The sequence below is a fragment of the Notolabrus celidotus genome, chromosome 3 (assembly GCF_009762535.1).
Source record: "Notolabrus celidotus isolate fNotCel1 chromosome 3, fNotCel1.pri, whole genome shotgun sequence".
NCBI classification, from domain to species: domain Eukaryota; kingdom Metazoa; phylum Chordata; class Actinopteri; order Labriformes; family Labridae; genus Notolabrus; species Notolabrus celidotus.
In genome coordinates, this window is record NC_048274.1 from 12,785,685 (window position 1) to 12,806,557 (window position 20,873).

Sequence of the window (20,873 nt, forward strand, 5' to 3'; positions counted from 1 at the left end):
TTAGTCATTTTAATCGTGTGGTGCTATTTGTACTTTTCTTTTCTTCTCTTTTTGTTTGTTTGTTTGTGTTTTGGTTTCTCTTCTACCTTCTTATTCTGATCTTATTTTGCCCTATTTTATCTTTGTTTAATCTTGATCTTTTTAGGGAGCCTTTTTAACATCTGGCAAGGGACTATGGATGTAAACTAGCCTTCTGGCTACCTCTGGCATACTTACAGAAGTGTTAATTAATATGCATGGTCCTTTTAAATAATAAATAAATAAATAAATAAATAAATGTAAAATATGATAACTTTCCCTGGCTTATTAGAGAAACAACATGATGACATGATCTCTTACCTCCATGGGAATATTCCAGGCCATGTACACGTGGCTTTTAAACTCATCCATCCACACTTCCGCCACTCTGAGGGCATTCCTCCTCACGTGAGACGTCAGGTCCTCGGTGTAGGGTTTGTGAGCGCGCTCTATGTGGGCAATCCGGGCACAAGGCAGGACCTCAACACTGCCGCCACACTGCCACACCTGGATTGCAAACACCAAGAAAAGAGAGACATTTATCTATCATGGTAATTGCAGAGTCAAGTTTAAGAGTAAAGCTGATTTTGTTCTGGTGTGGTCAAAGTACAGCTGTACCAATGCCTGCAAAGATGTTGTATTGAGTCACTGCAGGTCTAGAGAATAAGCACCTGAAGTGTCTGAAGTGGAAAGCAAAAAGTATCAGAAAGCACAAGCTTGGCCTCCTCTGCTGTCAAGGGACTCAAACTCAATGAAAACATGATTTCTATTCACTTCCAAACTTAATAAATAATGTTATTTTTTTATCAGGGTACAGTTATGAGCCCTTGTCCTTTTTAACTGTTTATTTTCTCACTGTGTATTTGTTTGATTTATTCTCTCAGTCTTTTTTCATTTCTTCTTTAGTGCTGGTATCCAAACTGATTATTCTGTTTCTCAGGTTGGGGAACAGTTCAGGGGATCTTCTCACAGCCAGTGCAGCAGGCTGTATATGACTGTATCACTTCCAGGCTGCTTAAAGCACTTTTGGAGCTCCAGGCAGAGGTCCTTCATCACCTCTGCAGCCAACTGTATCCTCAACTGTGAGCAGTAGTAGGTCCCTGTGGTTACAAATATTAATGTCCCAGTGCCCAGGAGGAGAAGCCTGAGTCCTTGATAAGTAAAAGCCAGCGGCACTAACTCCTCTCTGACATAATGAAGACCTAAGGGAGGCTCCAGACCCTGGTGCAGGAATCTGTGCAAGCTTTTCACACCTGTGGGACCTGAAAGGGTGACAGGTGTTGATAAAGTTTCATGCATAAAAACTGACCTGTAAGTTTTCAAATGTATACATAGTCTAATCTTTGAGCACACTTTGTGAAGCAAAGAACAAAGACACAGACCCAGTTTAACTCATAGTGCGTGATTTGACTCTCCCTGCTTACATGCTTAATTACATAATTAGCTTAATGTATACATCCCTCTATACATTTATAATCAAGATGCAGTCAAGCATTGTAATTGTGGTTTATGCTAATTTATGCTGATCGGTCTGATGTATATTTGTGTTTGTATTGCTTCCAGAATAATTTAACAGTCCTAATTGCCCATATCAGTCAATGAGTAAATTTATTTAAATTATTTCTTACTGAGATCATTAAACATCAAAAGACACATTTGTTTTTTAATAATTGAAAATAAAGAACAAGATACGATTTAAACCTTTGGATAAATTAATGATTAAATAAATTAGATTTGAAAATTCTGCAGTGTTAAATAGTGTGAGCGGTATCCAAGCAGTTGAAAAATGGAACCAATGCAAAGTACAAAAAACTGAGTTCCTGGAGTCCAAGGAAGCCATGTTAGAGCCAATATTAGAGGGAGAGTTCTTTTTTTTTTTTTGTGTAATTGTTTAAGTTACCTGTCAACAGTAAGAGTATTAGTCACAGAGGACCCTGGTCAGCTCGCCCCCTTTGTTGAAAAAGTAGCCAGAGAAATGGAACAGGTGCTGCAGAAAGGGTCAGCTCTATTGCGCAATTAAGCTCAATTTAACAAACTCCACCAAAAAGGATTATTCTCAGTGTAAGTGTTCGCTCTATTTGCAAATTTTACTTTCATTTTTTTAAGAAAGTTACTGAACTTGATAACAACAAAGTATTTCTGTTACCAAATCCCATCCATGGACACATATTAAGGCTTAGGGTTAGGCATAAACCCCAAGTGGTTAGGGTTAGGGCAAGTGACAGCACTTGGTTTCTAGATTTGCAGGCATAGGCTTGCAGTTTACAGATCTGTACCACCAGATAACTTAGGATTTCTCCTGCTCTCAAGTTAGTGCAGAAGTTTCTCCCCTCTCTGAGTCTTGTTCTTCTTCTGTAAAATCTGGTTCATAAAGGTGTCTGCTTGACCCCTGTAAACCGTGTGTCATGATGGCTGTCAGATTCAGTCTTTTTGCTTGTAGTTTGTTTGCATTTTTTGGTTGTAAGATGGCCGACCAAAACAGCTGATCAGTGCGCTGCAGGTAGAAGACCAAGTATGCACCGCATCAAAAAATGTCAAGAAAATAAACCAGCTTTACATTAACAAAGTAAGGCACTGACAAATTTCTAAATAGAGCGTACATTTACACAGAGAATAGTGTTTTGGTTTGAGTTTGTTAAAATGATCTAAAACTCTGTCTGAAGCGGTTGATAGCCTAAGCCGAAGCTGCCACTTTCTCAACAAAGGGGTCAAGCTGACCAGAGTCCTCTGTGGCTAATACATTAACAATTATAAGTACCTTATACAACCCCACTTAAAAAACTGAACTATCCCTTTAAAATGCACATTCTACTGCAGCATGAACACATTTCCAGCCTGGTACACATAAGTGTTTAGGTTTCAAGAGCTCCTTTCTTTATTTATACAAGCTGTACCTATAACAAAAGGCAGCTTAAGGACACCTCAGCTCTTCCTCTTTGCCAATTTCTAGAGTAGTTGGACTGATCGTTTTCAAACCACTTTGATTGTGCTTTATTACATCTCGTCAAACCAGTAGGTAACGTCCCTGAGCCTATAACCATGTTTCATACAGTCTACAATAGTATATCTCAAAGAAGTGTAATGGTCTGAAAAAGAGATGAAGATGTTTGTATGGGGCCATCACAGGACAGGAGCATTTGAGGATGCTCAGACTGCACTTCACATTCATTCAGTGGTGCGTTTTGGTATGAAAGAAAGCTGGACTCATCCAACAGTACTGTGTATGACGACCAAATGGCATCAACCAACAACTGCACAACAAAATCCTGCAGTGACATAAAGTGTGGAGAGGACTGGGAAAAAAATAATGGGACACTTTCTCACGTTGAGCCGGCTGTCAGGCAGAGGTGATAACGACCTGTTAGTGCCGTGTCTCTGATGAGTGTTTTATTTCTATCAAGATCCAATTTAAAGGCATGAAAAGTTGTTTTCACTTTCTTTCGCAGCAGCTGAGCAAACACTTGAACCTGTCTAATGTCTTACACTGCAAATTTACAGCTTATAATTAGCTGAACATTTTATACATGATGATAATACCAGGGTTCCCACTCTTTTCCAGAGATCATTTTCCAGGACATTTCCAGGACATTTTCATTGATGATCAAGCTGGTATGACCGTCTAAATTTAGTTCCTAATTTAGTTCCTAAATAGTCTAATATGTTCCTCTCAGTGGAAGTCTACATTGAAAGACATGTAGTCTATGGCTATCAATGAAATAATCTCTTACATACTTAAAAATGATGGCAAATTGATAATAGAATAATGCAACCACAGATGTACAGCACTTCACTTTATTAGTGCAACCAAGTTACAATGATGGGCAACATCTCAGCTTTCTCTTTTCTCAAAAAATATAAAATCAGAAGAGCCGGCTTGCATCCAGAGAGAGCCGGCTCCCAGTTTTTTCCTTTCGCTGCTTAGCTCTCACAGTGCTCAGCCCCAGCTCTGCTCACAGCAGAACTTTGTTTTGATTGGTCAGCATGGCGGCCATGCGGCCAATCACATGTGAGGATATAGGATTCAGGTGATGGAGGGGAGGCTGTGTATCGTGGCTACATCTGTTCCTTCAGAGAGTCTTCTTGAAGAGCGGGCAAATACTCACTGAGAGGAGAAATCAGATCAGCCCATCAGAGCTGAGGCATCAGATTTTTCTCAATGCCAACCTGAGGACATTAATAATGTTTGCTTGAGTTTGGTTCTGGTTTTGGTTCACTTTGCTTGAGTTCGGTTCTGGTTCGGTTCTGGTATGGTTCTGGTATGGTTCTGGTTCGGTTCTGTTCTGGTTCGATTCTGGTTCGGTTCTGGTTCGGTTCTGGTTCGGTTCTGGAACGGTTCTGGTTCGGTTCTGGTTCGGTTCTGGTTCGTTTTTAGTATGGTTCGGTTCTGGTTCGGTTCTGGTATAGTTCTAGTTCGGTTAAGTTCTGGTTCGGTTCTGGTTCGGTTCTGGCTCGGTTCTGGTTAGTTTCTGGTATGGTTCTGGTTTGGTTCGGTTCTTGTTCGGTTCTGGTTCGGTTCTGATACAGTTCTGGTACGGTTCTGGTTCGGTTCGGTTCTGGTTAGGTTCCGGTTCTGGTTCAGTTCTGGTTCGGTTCTGGTTCGGTTCTGGTTCAGTTCTGGTTCACTTCTGGTTCGGTCCGGCTCTGATTCGGTTCTGGTTCGGTTTTGGTTCAGTTGAGGTAGGGCTCTCATTCGTTTCTGGTTCGGTTCTGGTTGAGTTTGATTCTGGTTCAATTTGCCTAAGTTTGGTTCTGGTTCTGTATGCTTCAGTTTAGTTCTGGTTCTAAACCTAACCCTAATCCTAACCCTAACCCTAACCCTAACCCTAACACTAACCCTAACCCTAACCCTAACCCTAATCCTAACCCTAACCCTAACCCTAACCCTAATCCTAACCCTAACCCTAACCCTAACCCTAATCCTAACCCTAATCCTAACCCTAACCCTAACCCTAATCCTAACCCTAACCCCAATCCTAACCCTAACCCTAATCCTAACCCTAATCATAACCCTATCCCTAGGATCAGGGTGAGAATGATTTTGTAACAGAATAAATGCACACAATTGGGCAATCATAAGGCTTCGCATAAAAACACTGTACGTAAAAGGGTTTTCAACACAAACCATTAGTTTTTGCAAAGTTAAGGTAAAACATACGGCTACAAAATATCCTAAATTAAGAGCCGTTCGGGAGTCGAAAGAGCCGGCTCTCTGAAAAGAGCCCAACTTCCCATCACTAAAGCACATGCTTACTACCATTTGCACTCTTAGTTGCCCTTGGAAATATTTGTATTGTAAAACGTATCAATGTAAATACTTCAGCCCTGTACCATGGTGATAAACAGATAACACTTCAATTTGAATCAAGTAAATACCACTTGTATACTTTAAAACAGAGGGTCATTTCATTCCTTGTCTACTCAACATGACAACATTTATACTTTTCTAGTAATTGATTTTAAACGCTTTCAGAAAATTAACAGCAGCAAGACTCACATATCCCTTCAAGCCACCAAATGGTATCATAACAATGGTGTATATGCTGTTTTTAATGACACAGCACAATTTTATAATTTACTAGAAATGTATTCAAATTATTTCACGGACCCCCAGGGGTTCCAGGACCCCACTTTGAGAACAACTGAGCTAGAGTACGGTAATTGAGCCAAATGTACCATAAAACATAAACAATACACCCCCGCTTTCTGTGAATGCATGATTATGAAGTGAAGGAGAAAAGATGTGAAAAAAGTTGTGCAGTGTCGCTGTCTTTTCCAGCACAGTGTGCACTCAACTTTCAATGAATGGGGATGTGTTTTGTTAATCGGGTCAGGTCGAACGCAGCCATGTTGGAATAATTTTCCAGGACTATATGTGATTTTCCAGGACATTTTACTTTTTCTCCCATTTTCCAGGTGTTTTCAAGTACTGGAAAACTGGTCAACTGTTTTCCAGGTTTTCCAGGTTTTCCAGGACGCGTGGGAACCCTGAATACACTTTATGCTTGCACACACTAAGGTCTCTGATGTTAACAGACATCAGGACAAGGAAGTGTTTCTGCAGTGGGATTTCTCTAGCAGGCAATTGATCAAAATATCAATATAACGGTGCAGACTTTAAAGTTCTCTGAGGAACATCTTGTATCATTTTCCCCAACCTTAGGGATGAGTGTAGAATTGAGCTTGTTACGTGAGTCTGAGAGGATCCTCTGTGAGTAATATTGAATGAAAGGCTCATTTGATACTTCAATTAATAACTGAAGATGAACTGGTTAGCTGCGGAGGCAGTGGAATTCTAGAAACACTCAACCTTCAATTATCTCCTTAATTATTTGCATTTTGACATTGATAAATATGCTACAGCTATTACAATAATGTCCAGTAGACAATCCATTCATTGGACCAAAGAGTCCTGCTGCCAGTTCATGCAGCGGCTACATCTTTCTGTCAGTTTCAAACTGATATTGTCCTCGAGGTTCTGTTCATATTCCTGATGTTTCGTTGTTTTTGGTAGGTATGTGTCGTCTTTATGAAGCTGATGAAGCTGAGTGAGGTATCACTTGTCTGTCTGTGGCATCCACAGCTGCTTCCCTGGGGATTCCCTGCAAGCTCCACCACTCAGCTTTCCCAATCCTGCCTCTTCCCCTTCCTGAACTGTCATCCACCATCCGTATTCCCTCCAACTCATCTTCAAAAGACCCACTCAGATCCTCCGTGGAGAGACAGCGATTGTATATCGTGCCGCTAGTTTGTTAACTTGGTAGATTATTTAATCATTTTGCGCCCCCTACAGCCCTTCCCTCCGTGCTTTCTGCTTCTGCTGTCTCTTCTTTGTGTTCATAACCTAATAGACCTACACCGACAAGTTTCTGTTACTTTTGATTTATGGGCTTTAAACAATAACCAGCTTACTGCCTGAGAACACTGGCGTTTTTGTTGCTTCCCTTATCCCTGGACACAAACCAGGTTGTAACACAAACCAAACATCCATGGTTCAAGCTACAGAAAAAATATCAACCTCTTGTTATATAGTTCTATAAATTCAATATCTTTCACTTTTTGACAGTTGGTTCACCAAAACAGAAAACAAACAATGATTATAATAGTGATAAAAATATACCATGAATTTACCGCCCGGGTCCTTAGAGGCTTCACCTCAAATGTGTTTATTTTAGCTAATTGTTAAAGTATGGATGCTAGCAATGACAAAGCTAACATGCTAAGTTTAAAGGATAATATTCACCACGTTAAGCATCTGAGGGAATAGTGTACTAATATTCACCAAGGGCAGTTAGTTGTGCAGAAATTAATTAATTCAATTTTGACCTGATGAGTGTGTCATGAGAAAATTGATCACCGAAGTTAATCAGTTTCATCCTTGAATTGGTGGAAAGCTGCAAGGCATCTCTATTTTCCATTTTTCTATCAGTTTCTTCTTTTTTGTAGACAGTTATTTTGCCTGTTTGTACTCTGCTTGTGTATTGTTCTGTTCAGACTGGTGCTCAGGTGGGACAGCTCAGGGGATGTCCTCACAGTCAGTGCAGTGGGCTGTTACGCTGACCAAATCGAGTTTGAGTCTTAAGGCGCCATTGTTCAAGTCAGAGTTGAGACCGAGCCACCAGAGAAGACTAAGTTCACACTGAATCGAGTCTCCATTAACAGAGTCAGCGTCATATCCCCAGTACTTGAGGATTTATAAGGAGGACCGCTATCTCACGGCAAACTATTTATTGTATAAACCTTTGAATTATCTGTGATGTTATTACTCTGCAACGTACATAAATGCACACTGCGTTGCCCTTATTGCACAGATGTACACATTGTTTCTTTTGTGGCAGGATCACTGCAGGTGTGTAATACACTCAAAAATAACTGCACCCACCATATTAATCAAAACTTTAATTCACCAAACTTTTTGGGCTGTCACCATTAGCAAGAAGCTTGTTAACCACAACAGTCCAAGTGATTTTAGCATCTTACCTACTGCTCTAATTGAATCCTGGACAGATGTCTGTTAAGAGTTTGAGTGTGTCTTCGTCCTCTTCTTGATGGTTTTTCTACATATTGAACATGTTGCTTTGCTTTTGCTTGCATGTCATGTAAAATCTTTGAAAGTAAAACTCACAGGCAGGAACTGTTGTGGAACATTATGGCATTTTAGAGTTTGCAGGTGAACACACGTGCCTGCCCTTGCTCAAAAATGTATAAATTACAAGGGGGATATAAAAATAAATACTTCATCAGTAAATTAGTCCTCCTATCTATTTTCTAAGTCTGAATGCAGTGGATGCAAGAGATCGAGCCCAAGTCTGGACCATTAGTGCTCAAATCCAATTTTGGTCAAGAATCCTGAATATCAGTATTTGGATTGAAGTCAAATGTAAGTCCTAGACTTGAGCCAGAGAGTCCTCGGATGGAGTACTACAAGACTGGAACAAGCCACAGCATAAGCTTTGCATCAAATTCATACTCATAAAACCTTGTAGTGGCCTTGTGCACTCCAGTTGAAATGAACTGATGATTTGTCTTACAAGAGATAACACTCCAATCAGGATGGAGATGTCATGAGATGACAAATGTGACACCCAAAACAACTTTTAATTCATTTGTAGCTTTTCCTGTATTTGACCCTTCCCTCAGACCGTGCTGGGAGTTTTTGAGCACAACATAACAGGCCAGTGGTGGTCATGCATTCCATGATGCTGCAAGCTCTGATAAAAATAAATGGGTTTACTGACAACATAAATATCCAGTTGCGGTTATTTACTTCAAACGCATGACTTAAGAGGTTTGTTCATGCTGAAACAAGCAGTTTAACATCGAGAGAATAGTTACAAGGCTTTCTTTAACAGAATTAATTACAGCTTGAAGTCTCCCTCGCATTCTTCAGTGTCAGCTCTCCTTTAAGATAATGAAACAAACGCCTCTGAATTCTGCCTGTGTGACGCCCCCTGCAGTTAAACACTTATTATCTGCTGCTTTTTGCCAGATTAATCACAAGAAATGGGTCATTACTGTCAAGACAGAGGTCTGAGTCCTCCATTACTGTGGAGGCCTGAATTGTTTTTCTATTCAAACGACAACAATGTAATACAGTTGGATATTTCTGATAGACCACTCTTCCTTGAATGATCAAACCCACCATGTAATTTGCATGGTGACTCATTCAATCTACACTGCGGAATCGGAGGACATGGCTCAACACCACTGGTGCATCATCTTTGTCTCCACCCGCACACATTTAGAAAGTTGTTAAATAGCAATTAGGTTTGAAGAATTTCCGTCGCTTGGTCCCTGTTATTAAAAGGTTTTATACTTTGCCCCTACTGCCACACAAATAAATCAAATCCTCTCCACCACTTTTAGTCGATTCCTGAGTCAACTCTTTATTAAAAGTCAGGACCTCACTCCACTCAGCGAGGGAACAATCTCAGTCAGGATGACACTACCACTCCCTTTTAAACTTAAAACTCATCTCCTGAAAGATATCGAACATCCCCTGCTCCCACTTGTGTCTCGCCCCTCTCTGCCACATCCTCCTGCAAATATGCTGCTGTCTAAGTCTGAGCCTCCCTGCTATCCCACTTTTCGTCCTATAATTCCTCTTTGTAGAACTTTTCTGGCAGAGAAGTGGTCTCATATTACTGAAGTGTTTGCTCAGATCTATTATCAGGGCACCATCAGCCTGAGCCTAAGCTAATCTTACTGCTGCCCTCATCATAATTTGCTTTGGATAAGTGCAAGAGCTAAATACCTTAATGCAAATGTAATGTGAGAGGAAGTGCTTTATTCATTTTTCTTTGTACACTGGTGCCAGTTACATCTAGTGGTTTAAAGTGGATTTTAATGTGAGTACTAACAAGGTTATTTCACCGAGGCTTTGAGGATTTCAAGCATTAAATGATGCAGCATTCTGGTGCAGCAACTTGTCAATCAAATGACAGAAAATACATCTTTAAGCTTTATGATTGGATTGCAAGTCCATGTAATAATCCTATGAACTTTTCGCAACCTCCAGTTTGTGTATGGCATGTTGCCCTTAAAGTGCACTACCAAAATCTATTTTTAGCTTGTCAAGCAGTCACACCCTGCAGGCTTGAAACAGCGTCAGTAACATGTTTGTGCTTTTCTTCTTCACCCTGAACAGCAGCAGAATCAAGTTGTGATATTTACAAGAGATTCGAAGACATGGATCAAGAGATATATAAAATGTCTGCAACACCTTCATTTCTCTGATGCTTTTTTTTATTGGCCCAGTGAAGTTCTCGTGACAGTATACAGAATTTTACTGATATGCTTTTACTAAATTGGTTATTTCTTACTAAAGAAGGAAGTTTACATACATATATAACCCAATAATACAATGGTTGGTTGCAACCAAGCGACAACCTTCAGTCTTAAAATATGAAGCCCATGTGGAAGTGCTAAAGACTGCAGTTCATCGAGCATCCCCTTGAGGCTGGCTGCGGATACACCGGAAACCACTTACACACCCATTCAAACAGGACAATCTTTGCAACAATAATGAACATGTTTACATCCTGGTTCAAAAGACAGTTTGGGTCTGAATAGATAATTTCTCAATAATTGTACCCATATAAGGGCAGGGCTGATTTGTGTGACAGGTGGGCATCCTGTAGCTGTTAGCGAGAAGGCTAAAGGCCCACCTCTTTAACTCACACTAGCTTGGACGATGTTACAGTAGGTTGTGTTCAGTATTACCAATATTGCACCCTCCGACAAATGGCTTCAGAAACAGATGGGTGACATCATGGATACTACGTTAATCTATTATACAGTTTAAGGTTGCAGCAGGGAGCCTCAGTGTTTCTTATTTCCATTAATATTTATTTTGCTGGGAGTGATGCATCATTAAGATCAAGGTTAAATGGAAGATGAGAGCGAGCCAAGAATAGCTTTTATAAATACACCGATCAGACATATCATTATGACCACCTGTCTAATATTGTGTAAGCCCCTGTCTTTATGAGACATGGACTCTGTTAGCCTCTTAAGGTGTGCTGTGACATCTGTAAGCAGCAGATGCTTAGAGTCCTGGAAGTTGTGAGGTGGGGCCTCCATGAATCGAACTTGGTTGTCAACATCCCACTGATGCTGGATTGGATTGTGATCTGGGGAATTTGGAGGCCAAGTCACATCTTGAAATTGTTGTCATGACCCTCCAGGCCCCCTCTTTACATTTCTCTGTGGTCCAGTTCTGATGCTCTGATACTGTTTTAGGTGTCAGCATTGGCATCAGTGGCTGTTCTGCTGTATCGGACCACTGCAGCCCTCAAGAGCTGTACATTTGAAAAAGCTCTTTCGCAGTAGTCTAGACATCACAGTACGGCTCTTATCAACATGGCTCACATCCTCACACTGGCCCATCTTTCCTCTTCCAACACGTCAACATTGAGGACAGAAAGCTCACTTCCTGTCTAACACACCTCACCCTCTGACAGGTGCCACTGTGAAGAGATAATCAATGCGATTCACTTCTCCTGTCAGTGGCTGTAATGTTATGGCTGACTGGTGTGATATATAACCATTGTTAATTCATTATTTCACCACAATGCAGACCATCAAGTGCAAGCTTAGAGAGGCTTAAAACTTAAATTATCAAAGCTTCTTTGTGGACAGAATGCAGCACTGTGTAGGCCAATCAAAACTTAAATTATCAAAGCTTCTTTGTGGACAGAATGCAGCACTGTGTAGGCCAATCAATCAGACACACAAAGACACAAAGGTGGTAACAACAAGTAGCTTTTCTGCCTCAAAGAAATCCAAGACTTGTCTGTAAAATAAAATGAAAACAATTTCAGAGTTTTGGCCTGCTGCTAACCTGCAAGCTTGGCAACACTGAGGAGGTGAAATCAAGTCTGAAAAGTTTTTCTTTTTTTCAACTAGCAGCCTGAATGATGGCTTGTCGTTTGCTCATGGTGGATTAAGATGAGATCAGAGTCCTGTCTGTAAGATGGGACTGGATCTTATCGTGTCTTAATGTTGGGCCTTTGTTAATTGTATATCATAGAGTACGGTCTAGCGATGTTTGTAAATCGTCTTGAGATAACATTTGTTGTGATTTGGCGCTATTTAAATAAAGATCGATTGATTGATATAAACATTGTGTTGGATTACTGAGGCAGCTGCATTTGGAATCACTTGCAGTGTATGTCTACTGTATATAAGAGGGTAGGCTGATGTCCTGTGTTATTTTGAACAACTAACTGACAACCTGTGGAATAAGCTGTGGAATGACCTGCTGGAGGAGATCCGGGAAGCTAACACACTGTTGTCTTTTAAGTCACTTTTAAAAACTCACTATTTTAGACTTGCTTTTTATTGATATTATGGTTCATTGCTTTGATGCTTGTTTTAATACCTCTGTCGGGTAATAATATTGTCTTAATTGCTGCCTACTACCTTTTTAATTGTTTCTATAGTGCTTTGTAATTTGCTTTGAAAAGCACCATATAAATAAAGCTATTATTATTGTTATTAATCTGATATCACAATAAAAAAGCTGCTCATTAATTTCATTTTCTCCTACACAGATCATCAGTTGGTATCAATATTCAGCATAAGCTTTAGTCTCATAACGATGTCAGTGAATAAAACAAAGTTCATTTTATCTGGACCTTTAAAATGACGTCCCTAATAAAATTAGGAGACAGAGCTTTAAACCAGTTAAATTTATGAGCTAAGTGGCTTCAGCTGATAAAATATGAAGGACAAAGTAAGTTACATTAAAAAACTTTTGATCTCTTCTGCATTATTTCAAAACATATCTATAAATTCTAAATGATGGCTCTACCCCTGACTGATAGTTATCTCCATGCTGCATAATAGTATAGATTCCATGACTTAGAGGGGCGGAGCTTATCAAACAGTGAATTGATATAGCCCCACCCCATCTCCATGTCAATAAATAGATACCCCATTTTTTACAGTGGAATATTTCACCCTATTATTTCATCACAATACAAAAATCTTTACACGAACTTGGTGTCTCCCTCACAGTTTATACTGTTATGGTATATTATATGATTACATTATCCCATTATTAACTTCTCAGTAAGCGAGTAATTGATACGATAATATATAATTGTAAGCATTTTCTCATTAAGTGATACAAATGCAATACAAATGCATTCTGCAAAGTATCTTATAGACCCTACTTATAATGATTTTGAGAGACGTATACAAGAGAGAGCAAGAAAGAGAGAGGGGGGAGGGGGGTGACATGTTCCAGTTTGAAGCAGAGCAGACTGAGATCTGAGGAGGGACCGTGAGTTCATGCATCAGTCATGCCATGAGTCATCACAGCAGGCTGGAGGTAGGTATATGATGGGGCTGAATGTATTTTCATGATAAACATCATGAATCTTAATTCCGGCTGACAGACATTTGAATACCACTAGATGTGAGGATATGATAAAAAGCACAGGGCCTGTGTTTTTTATTTATTTTGCAGGATACCACTTGGAGAGAGCCGGGGTTTAAAGAAATGAGCTTCTCTAAACAGTCAGCGCTCATGTAGGTCAGCACTTTTTGGACAATGTAATATTTCTAATACACGATGTGAGGTCTAATGTTACACTTCAGGTGAGCTCAGACAACAGAAACCTAATAAAAATGTTTTGCAAACTGGAGAACTGCATACCACAAAAAATATCCTTTGCTCTCTATATTTAGAGTAAGTAATGTTGCAAACATCCTGACAGTGTGTGATGAGATTTGCAGTGACACCTTTTCAATGAAAGCTGTCAAACTTAAAAGAAATGCATCAAGCAAAGGAAGCACACATCTTTCATAACCTCCTGTCAAAAGGAGCAGCACCTCAGGAACTTTCTGACCGTATATTCCTGTGATTCACTATGCTGCTTTTAGAATTTCCTGTTTTTCATTTTATACTCAGTGTCTGAGTATCTGAAGCTATCTTCTTTCATCTCTCTGCAGCACCTCACCTCTCCTGCCCCCCCTGGAAACCATAACAGGCTTTAAAAAACACCCTAATATTTCCCCACTGTATTCATTTCACATTTCCGCACTGTTTTGCGATAATAAAACCCTTCACTTCAAAGCTCAGGCTGTCTTTTAAGGTGGATCGGAGCTTCTTCTTTCACTGCCCAGAGCACAGAGTCAAAGCAGGGCAGACAATTGGCGTAGAGTTTCTACTGTATGTGAATATACTCCCACTGTCTGCAGTGTGAAAGGAGAGAACCAGCTACAGAATATCTTAAACAAACACAAAACAACTACACTAATTATTTTTCCTATCTGGACTTTCACAGCTTTTTATTATAAGACTTAACATGTAACAGCCATATATCCTTTTTTATTACAGGCAGTAAATAGACACCAGGATCATATCTTTTTCTACTACATGAAGAAGATGATAAAAACATGGATACTGGGAGCACAGGCCCAGTAAGACTAGGAGCAGGGATAGAAGGGATGAGCCTCCCTCACTTTCACTGCAGTCATTAATTATTCCACGAAGCTAAACAGTCATTCAACTGCAAAATAAGTTTTTAAAATTCAATCACTCACTCATTATTTTAACAACCTCCGCCTGTTCCCCCTCGGTGCCACTACTCCCTACATCGCACCAGGTGCCAAACACAGTGACCCTATCAGCACAGCCCTGTCATGGTTAAATAGATTTTATCGAGCAGCTATGCACCAGAGACCTTTGTTCAAAAGCCTGAAAGCCAACACTTTACACTGCAGACCTGAAAGTAAATATATTTTCCTACACTTTGGATCTTGTGTTGTGACAATTTTCAAGCAAAAATAGCCAAAAAATTAATGGTTCAAGCTTCACAAATTAAAGGATTTTCAATTTTCTTCTGTAAAATTAGTTTTGTATGACAGTAAACATGCATTTTTTTTAACTACTGGTAAGATAAACAAGAAAGGAAAACAAAGATTTTGCCATCTCAAGATAGACCTTGTATTTCCCACATTTTCAGGGATTTAATGGGCAACACACAAAACTTTATTCCAGCAGAAAAACATCCTGAAAATCAGCGCGCTCTCAGATTTGGTGCAGATAATCATGCTCCCTTTGTTCTTCTCTGTTGTATTTTGGTGGAAGCACAAGTCTGAGTCAGATATGTGTTTTTAACTGTTGGTAAGAAGAAGAAGAAGAAGAAGAAAAGAAAGAGTTACTTTTGTCTTTGGTTTAAAATAGACACTACTTTTGATTCCCTCATTCTAACAGACTTAATAGGCCAAACACAAGATTTTACAGCCCAGCAGAACACAGATCCTGAAGTACAAACCAAGCCTGCCAAAACACAGAAGAGTGTTGTAGTTGCTTCTAAAATGCTGCTGTGAGTGTTGGAGACTAGTTCTACCTCCCAGTTGAATATAGATGCTAAAAATCATTGTGCCTTGATATTTGATGAAGATAATCATGCTCCCTTCATTATTTTTTGGGGGTCTCGTATCTGAGTAAGAAGCAGAAGTCTGTGAGTCAGATAACTCAAGAAAGACCAATTAAAGCAAAGCTATTCACATGTCTGGATAACTCTGGAATAACTCTGACAATACGTTGCTTTGGTTACACTGAGACTGGAATTTACACCCCACTGCCAGCATGTAGCATTAATGTTCTACATGCATACATCTTCCATCCTTTTTTTTTCTTCCCATGACCGTCACTTGGCTCTAAACGTTGCCCTTGAACATAATGGCTAATGAAGAATAAATGCATATAAATGCAATTCTTAGGAGACTTTGGTGCAGTAATCCATGCAGACAGCCATATGAAGAGTTGCATCCTTGCATTATTAATGTTCCTCTTTATCGCCACATACTGTCTAATAAAAAAACAAGGAGGTTTTTTTTCTATAAGGCGTGAGATGCAGAGGAGTTATCACCCGGGGACTGGTCATGTTTAACCAGCCTTATTCTGTTGTCGTCGTCGTTTCATTATTTATTTTACATTTTGTCTGTAGAAATCAGGCTCTTTCTGCCAAACTTTTATCGGCAACAGCAGATGTGTTCAACTTAAAGGCTTTGCACTTGTAGCCAGAATTGATGCAATTTGAAAAGAGTTTCAACAAATTCTGTGAGGTGTTCACCATCGCTTCTAGTGCAGGCACCAATATAGAAAGGGTAAAGGTTTATAAATATCTCGGTATCTGGATTGAAGAGAAAGTTACTTTTAAAGGTCATATTTGAAATTTGTCCAGTAAACTTGAACAAAAGATTGCCTTTTTTTACATGAACAAATCCTGTTTTCCTCTCCACTGTAGGAAAACCCTGATAGAGGCAACTTTTTTATCAGTGCTTGATTATAGTGACATTTTGTACAGGCATGCTTCAGCCTCCACCTTAAAACCACTTGATGCTGTTTTTCACTCTGCACCGAGATTTATTACTGGTCATAATTAGAATACTCATCATTGCATCCTTTACAATAAGGTGGGATGATCTTCTCTGACTGAAAGGCGTGATTAGTATTCATAACTCTTTATTTATAAAGCGCTTATTGGGATGCTACCCTCATATTTATCTTTGATGCTAGTTTGGTCCTCTGGAGCACAACACACAAGGTCAACTAAATGGATCACTCTCCAGGAACCCAGAGTTCATTCAGAGCTGGAAAGATCTGCTTTTGGCTTTTTTGCACCATATGCATGGAACTCACTTCAAAGCACTTTAAAAATGAATGCACTGGTTTCTTTTAGTCATTTTAAATCATTAGTTTTAAAAATTGTAACCTCTGATTGTACCTGTTTTAACTGACTTTGTGTTAACCTTACTTTTCTATGGTTTTAAAATTACTTTTTAATTGTTGTCTGTTTTTAATTGATCATCATTATTTTAAGGTTTAATCTTTTATTTGCTCGTCATGCCTTTTCATGTTTCTTTTATATGCTTGATGTCATTGTAAATGCGGGCTTTGCTCTCAATGATTTACAAGTTTAAATAAAGATAATTATATAAATTATCATTATATACACTATTCACAAAAAGTTTGGGATATTCGACTTTAGGGTGAAATTTATGGAAAATGTGAAAAGTTCATGCCACAGTGATATTATATCATGAAAGTAGGGCATTTAAGTAGAAGCATGCAATGGTTATTTCTTCATCTCGAAAAATTCATTAAAACAAAAGCTAACAACAGTGGTGGGTAAACCACAACAACAAATGTCAGTGTCTCAATAACTTGTCATGTTTCCTTGAGAATAAATTACAGTTTGACATCGACGTCTCATGCTGTTTACAAGTTGACTTATTGTCTGCTGAGGCGTTCCTTTCTCCTTGAAGAGCTGCCCTCAGGTCATTCAGGTTCTGGAGTGTGGGGTTAAGACCCTCTACACGATGACTCAGTACTGTTGCTGATCGATTGTTAGGTGTAGTTTTGGTCTCATGTTGTCAAAATGTGAACAGCATGAGGAAGAGGACTGTTTAAAATACAAATTGTCATTGAACCAGAACATTTAGTGGTGGATTTATGGATCAGATTCTTGTTGTCATTTTTTGCAGTTTATCACCTTGTTAGAGAACAGCATGTTATGCAATACATACTGAAACATTGAACAGTTGGACATGTGCATTCAAAAGCTTAGAGAAGGTCAAATTAAGTTCACCTGTAAAGGCTAAAGTGTCTTGAGTTGCATTCTGAAATTTCATCAGAAAGCTGAATATCCCTAACTTTTAGTGAGCAGTGTATGTTACATTTACATCGAGTCCAAACTAAGCCTGCTAAAAACACCAAACAGTGTTGTAGTCTCTTCTAAAATGCCGCTGTGATTGTTGAAGTCTAGGTCCACCACCTCCACCTCCAGAAACAAAACTAAGAAGAATTTAATATCCCAGCTGTAATCACAAATATCGCCTGACACATCTGTGCTGACAAAAGTCTGACTGGTTGCAAATGCTCTGCAACACTTATCACAAAATAAAAACCACAGTCTCAAAACTGACGCACACATATTTGTTGTGTCGACTTGAAATTGAAAACACTGAGACCAAAGATACTCTCTCTACTTGGGACTTGATTTGATTTTTCGTCTTAACATTTTCTTTCCTCACCACAGTTGTTTTCATCAGCAGAAAAAAAACTATCAATTCAAGACAAACCTGTCGGCGAATTATACACAGTCACAGTCATTACACCTTCTCAGGTGAAACATTTCACAAAACCATCAAGCATCCAGTTCTGTGTCGACACGATCACCTTCACAAACTTTGAATGCGTACAAACAGGAGATATTTGTGAAACACAAATGTTCACAAAGCTTCAAATTATTCATCTTTGTTTGTGATAACAAGTGATGCAACTTGAGTTTAATTTCCATACTTGAACTTAATTATTCCAGTTACCTCCGGAGCTGTGTGAGTTTTGGTAATATATTCAAGTGATTGCATATGTAAGTCAATGCTTCCACTTTATGTCACAGCCAAAGTACACTTGATTTAACATGACTGCATGAATAATAGCCCAGGACAGAGTGTTATATCATATAGTGATGTGCATCTTCTAACACATCTGTCAGATCTGATCCATCCTCTTAATGTTGAAGCTTATGCATTCATCCCATTCTCCTGGATCTCCAATCCAGAGGGTATCTTAAAAAAAACTCTGCAACCACAACTCATCCACCCTGCTTGCTGCAGCCTCCTGAAGTCCTCCTACTGTTTATTACTCCCCCCGGCTCAAGGCAACAGAACTGTAAAGAAACCAAGTCTTCCTCTCCTGGATGAGGTTTGTCATTTCTTCAGACACTCAAGATTTCTCCACAATTTATGACCCCATGCAGGTTAAAACAACCGAGGCTGCTTCTGTTTGTCTGATAAATCGGCCACCTTAAAGGCTGATTTATACTTCTGCGTCGCCCTACGCAGCAGGGGCTGACGCGGACATGAGCCCCTCATACTTGTGCGTCAGTGTGTCTGTGTCGCGCAGCAATTCTCCGCCGAAACGCCTGAGGGCAGTGCGGTCTCTCTGATAGCCGGTCGCCTGCTTCCGGTCCCGCTACGATCTCTGTTTACTTTTCCACATTGATTCAGAGCGTGTTATGTTAATCTACAGCTGATACATGTTGCTGTTTATCATACAGACATGATTACATGAAGAATAGAGAGGAGGAGATCAAATACACGGCCGATGTGTGGCCGATGTCCGGGACCCCGGAAGTGCTGTGAATGCGGGAAAGACAGAGCTGTCGAGTGGACCAATCACAGAGCTTGCGGTCCGCGTCGGCTCTACGCGTAGTTACATTTTGGAGGAGGTGCACGTCAGCTACGTGCGTAGGCCTCTGCGTAGGTACGGGAGCTACGCGGACCTACGGCGTAGGTTACGCCGTCGATTCGACGCAGAAGTATAAATCAGCCTTAAGAGCTGTGTTGTGACAATGGGGGTGCATTTCACTTGTTAAAAATTAGGAGAAGGGTCAGAGTGTATATGATAACATTTATTGCGTCTCATACTGTATCAGTGGATTTGTTTGTAATAACAAGAGAAAGTGATACTATGGGGTATTCATGATATCTTTATTGTTAGAAGTGATAGGTACTTTTAATACTGGTTTATACTTCTGCGTTGAATCGGCTTGGCCTACATGTGCAGGTCTGCATGGCCCCCATACCTACGCAGAGGCCTACGCATGTAGCTGACGCGCACCTCCTCTAAACTGTAACTACGGCGGCAGTGTATTTCCTGCACTTCCAGGATCACCGCACATCGGCCGTACCTCGGCCGTACCTCGGCCGTACCACGGCCGTACCTCGGCCGTGTATTCCTCTCTATTCCTCTCCTCCAATGCATCCTCTCTACCCTTCCCTATGTATCAGCTGAAATTAACATAATACGTTCGGAATCGCTGTGAAAAAGGAAACAGAAAATGTAGCTGGGCCAGAAAAAGGTGACCCGACTATCAGAGAGACCACACAGAGTATTGCTGCACGACACATCAATGCACACGTATGCAGTGCTCATGTCTGCGCCGACCACTGCTGTTTAGGGTGGATGCAGAAGTATAAACTAGCCTGAAGCCTTCTCTTCTTCTCCTTTCTTTTCTGTTTACTTGAACGGTTCTTATTGGGAAATAAGGAATGAGTTCTTCTGAGTCTTTTTTAAATGATGTCGCAAGACTGATGTGATGGGCTGCAGCTGTGATTGGATAAGGATGGCGACCTGGATAACTACGATGAGACTCAACGACCGATTGATACCCATGAACTTTGGAGAACCAGTCCTTATGTCATGAGTTGATCTTTAGTTTTGTTTTTGTGTTGTGTTTCATGCCTTGTTTCCTCTCGTCTGTTTTTTCTATTAGTTATCCTTTGTCTTCCTTGTGTTTAGTGATCCATGTCTCGTGTTTTAGTCTGGTCTATTGTGTTTCCTGTTTTATTTTGTAGTTCTTGATCCCTGTTTCCAGTGCAGTTTTACTTCCTGCCCTTGTGTGATTCCCTCCTTTTTGATTAACCTGATTTGTTTCACCTGTGTCCACACCTGTGTTAATTACTCTCTGCATTTAGTTTCTATGTTCTCCTGTCCTTGGTTTGATCATTGCATGTCTTCCTTGTGTTTTCTTTTCGATTTAGTTTCTTAGACATTTTACTAGTTTAGTTTCTACCTTTTGTTCTTTTATTATTTAAATCTTTGTTTTTCTGCACATGGGTCCTCCTTCATTTTTCCAATCAGGACACCTTATCTATTAAACCTAACCCAACCAAATTAAAAAAGAAACTTGAACTCATAGGCGCAGCTTGGGCTCGCCACTCACCGCCACACCGTCAAGAGCAAACCAGCAGACCGGCACGCAGGTGAGCTGACCCAGTCTCCTATTTCCATTGACAACCAGTCCATTGTCTCTAATCTCTGTCCCCTTTAT

The 20,873-nt window shown here is 40.0% G+C and overlaps 1 protein-coding gene across 3 annotated transcripts in view; it reads right to left on the reverse strand.

Moving 5' to 3' along the window:
• The window catches only part of galnt18b (UDP-N-acetyl-alpha-D-galactosamine:polypeptide N-acetylgalactosaminyltransferase 18b), a 197,144-nt gene that overhangs the window by 18,215 nt on the left and 158,056 nt on the right, over positions 1–20,873 (reverse strand). For all 3 annotated transcript variants that reach the window (XM_034680878.1, XM_034680879.1, XM_034680876.1), the window contains exon 7: positions 340–525. In XM_034680878.1, coding sequence (XP_034536769.1) covers positions 340–525 — 186 coding nt within the window. The remainder of the gene's footprint in view (positions 1–339; positions 526–20,873) is intronic.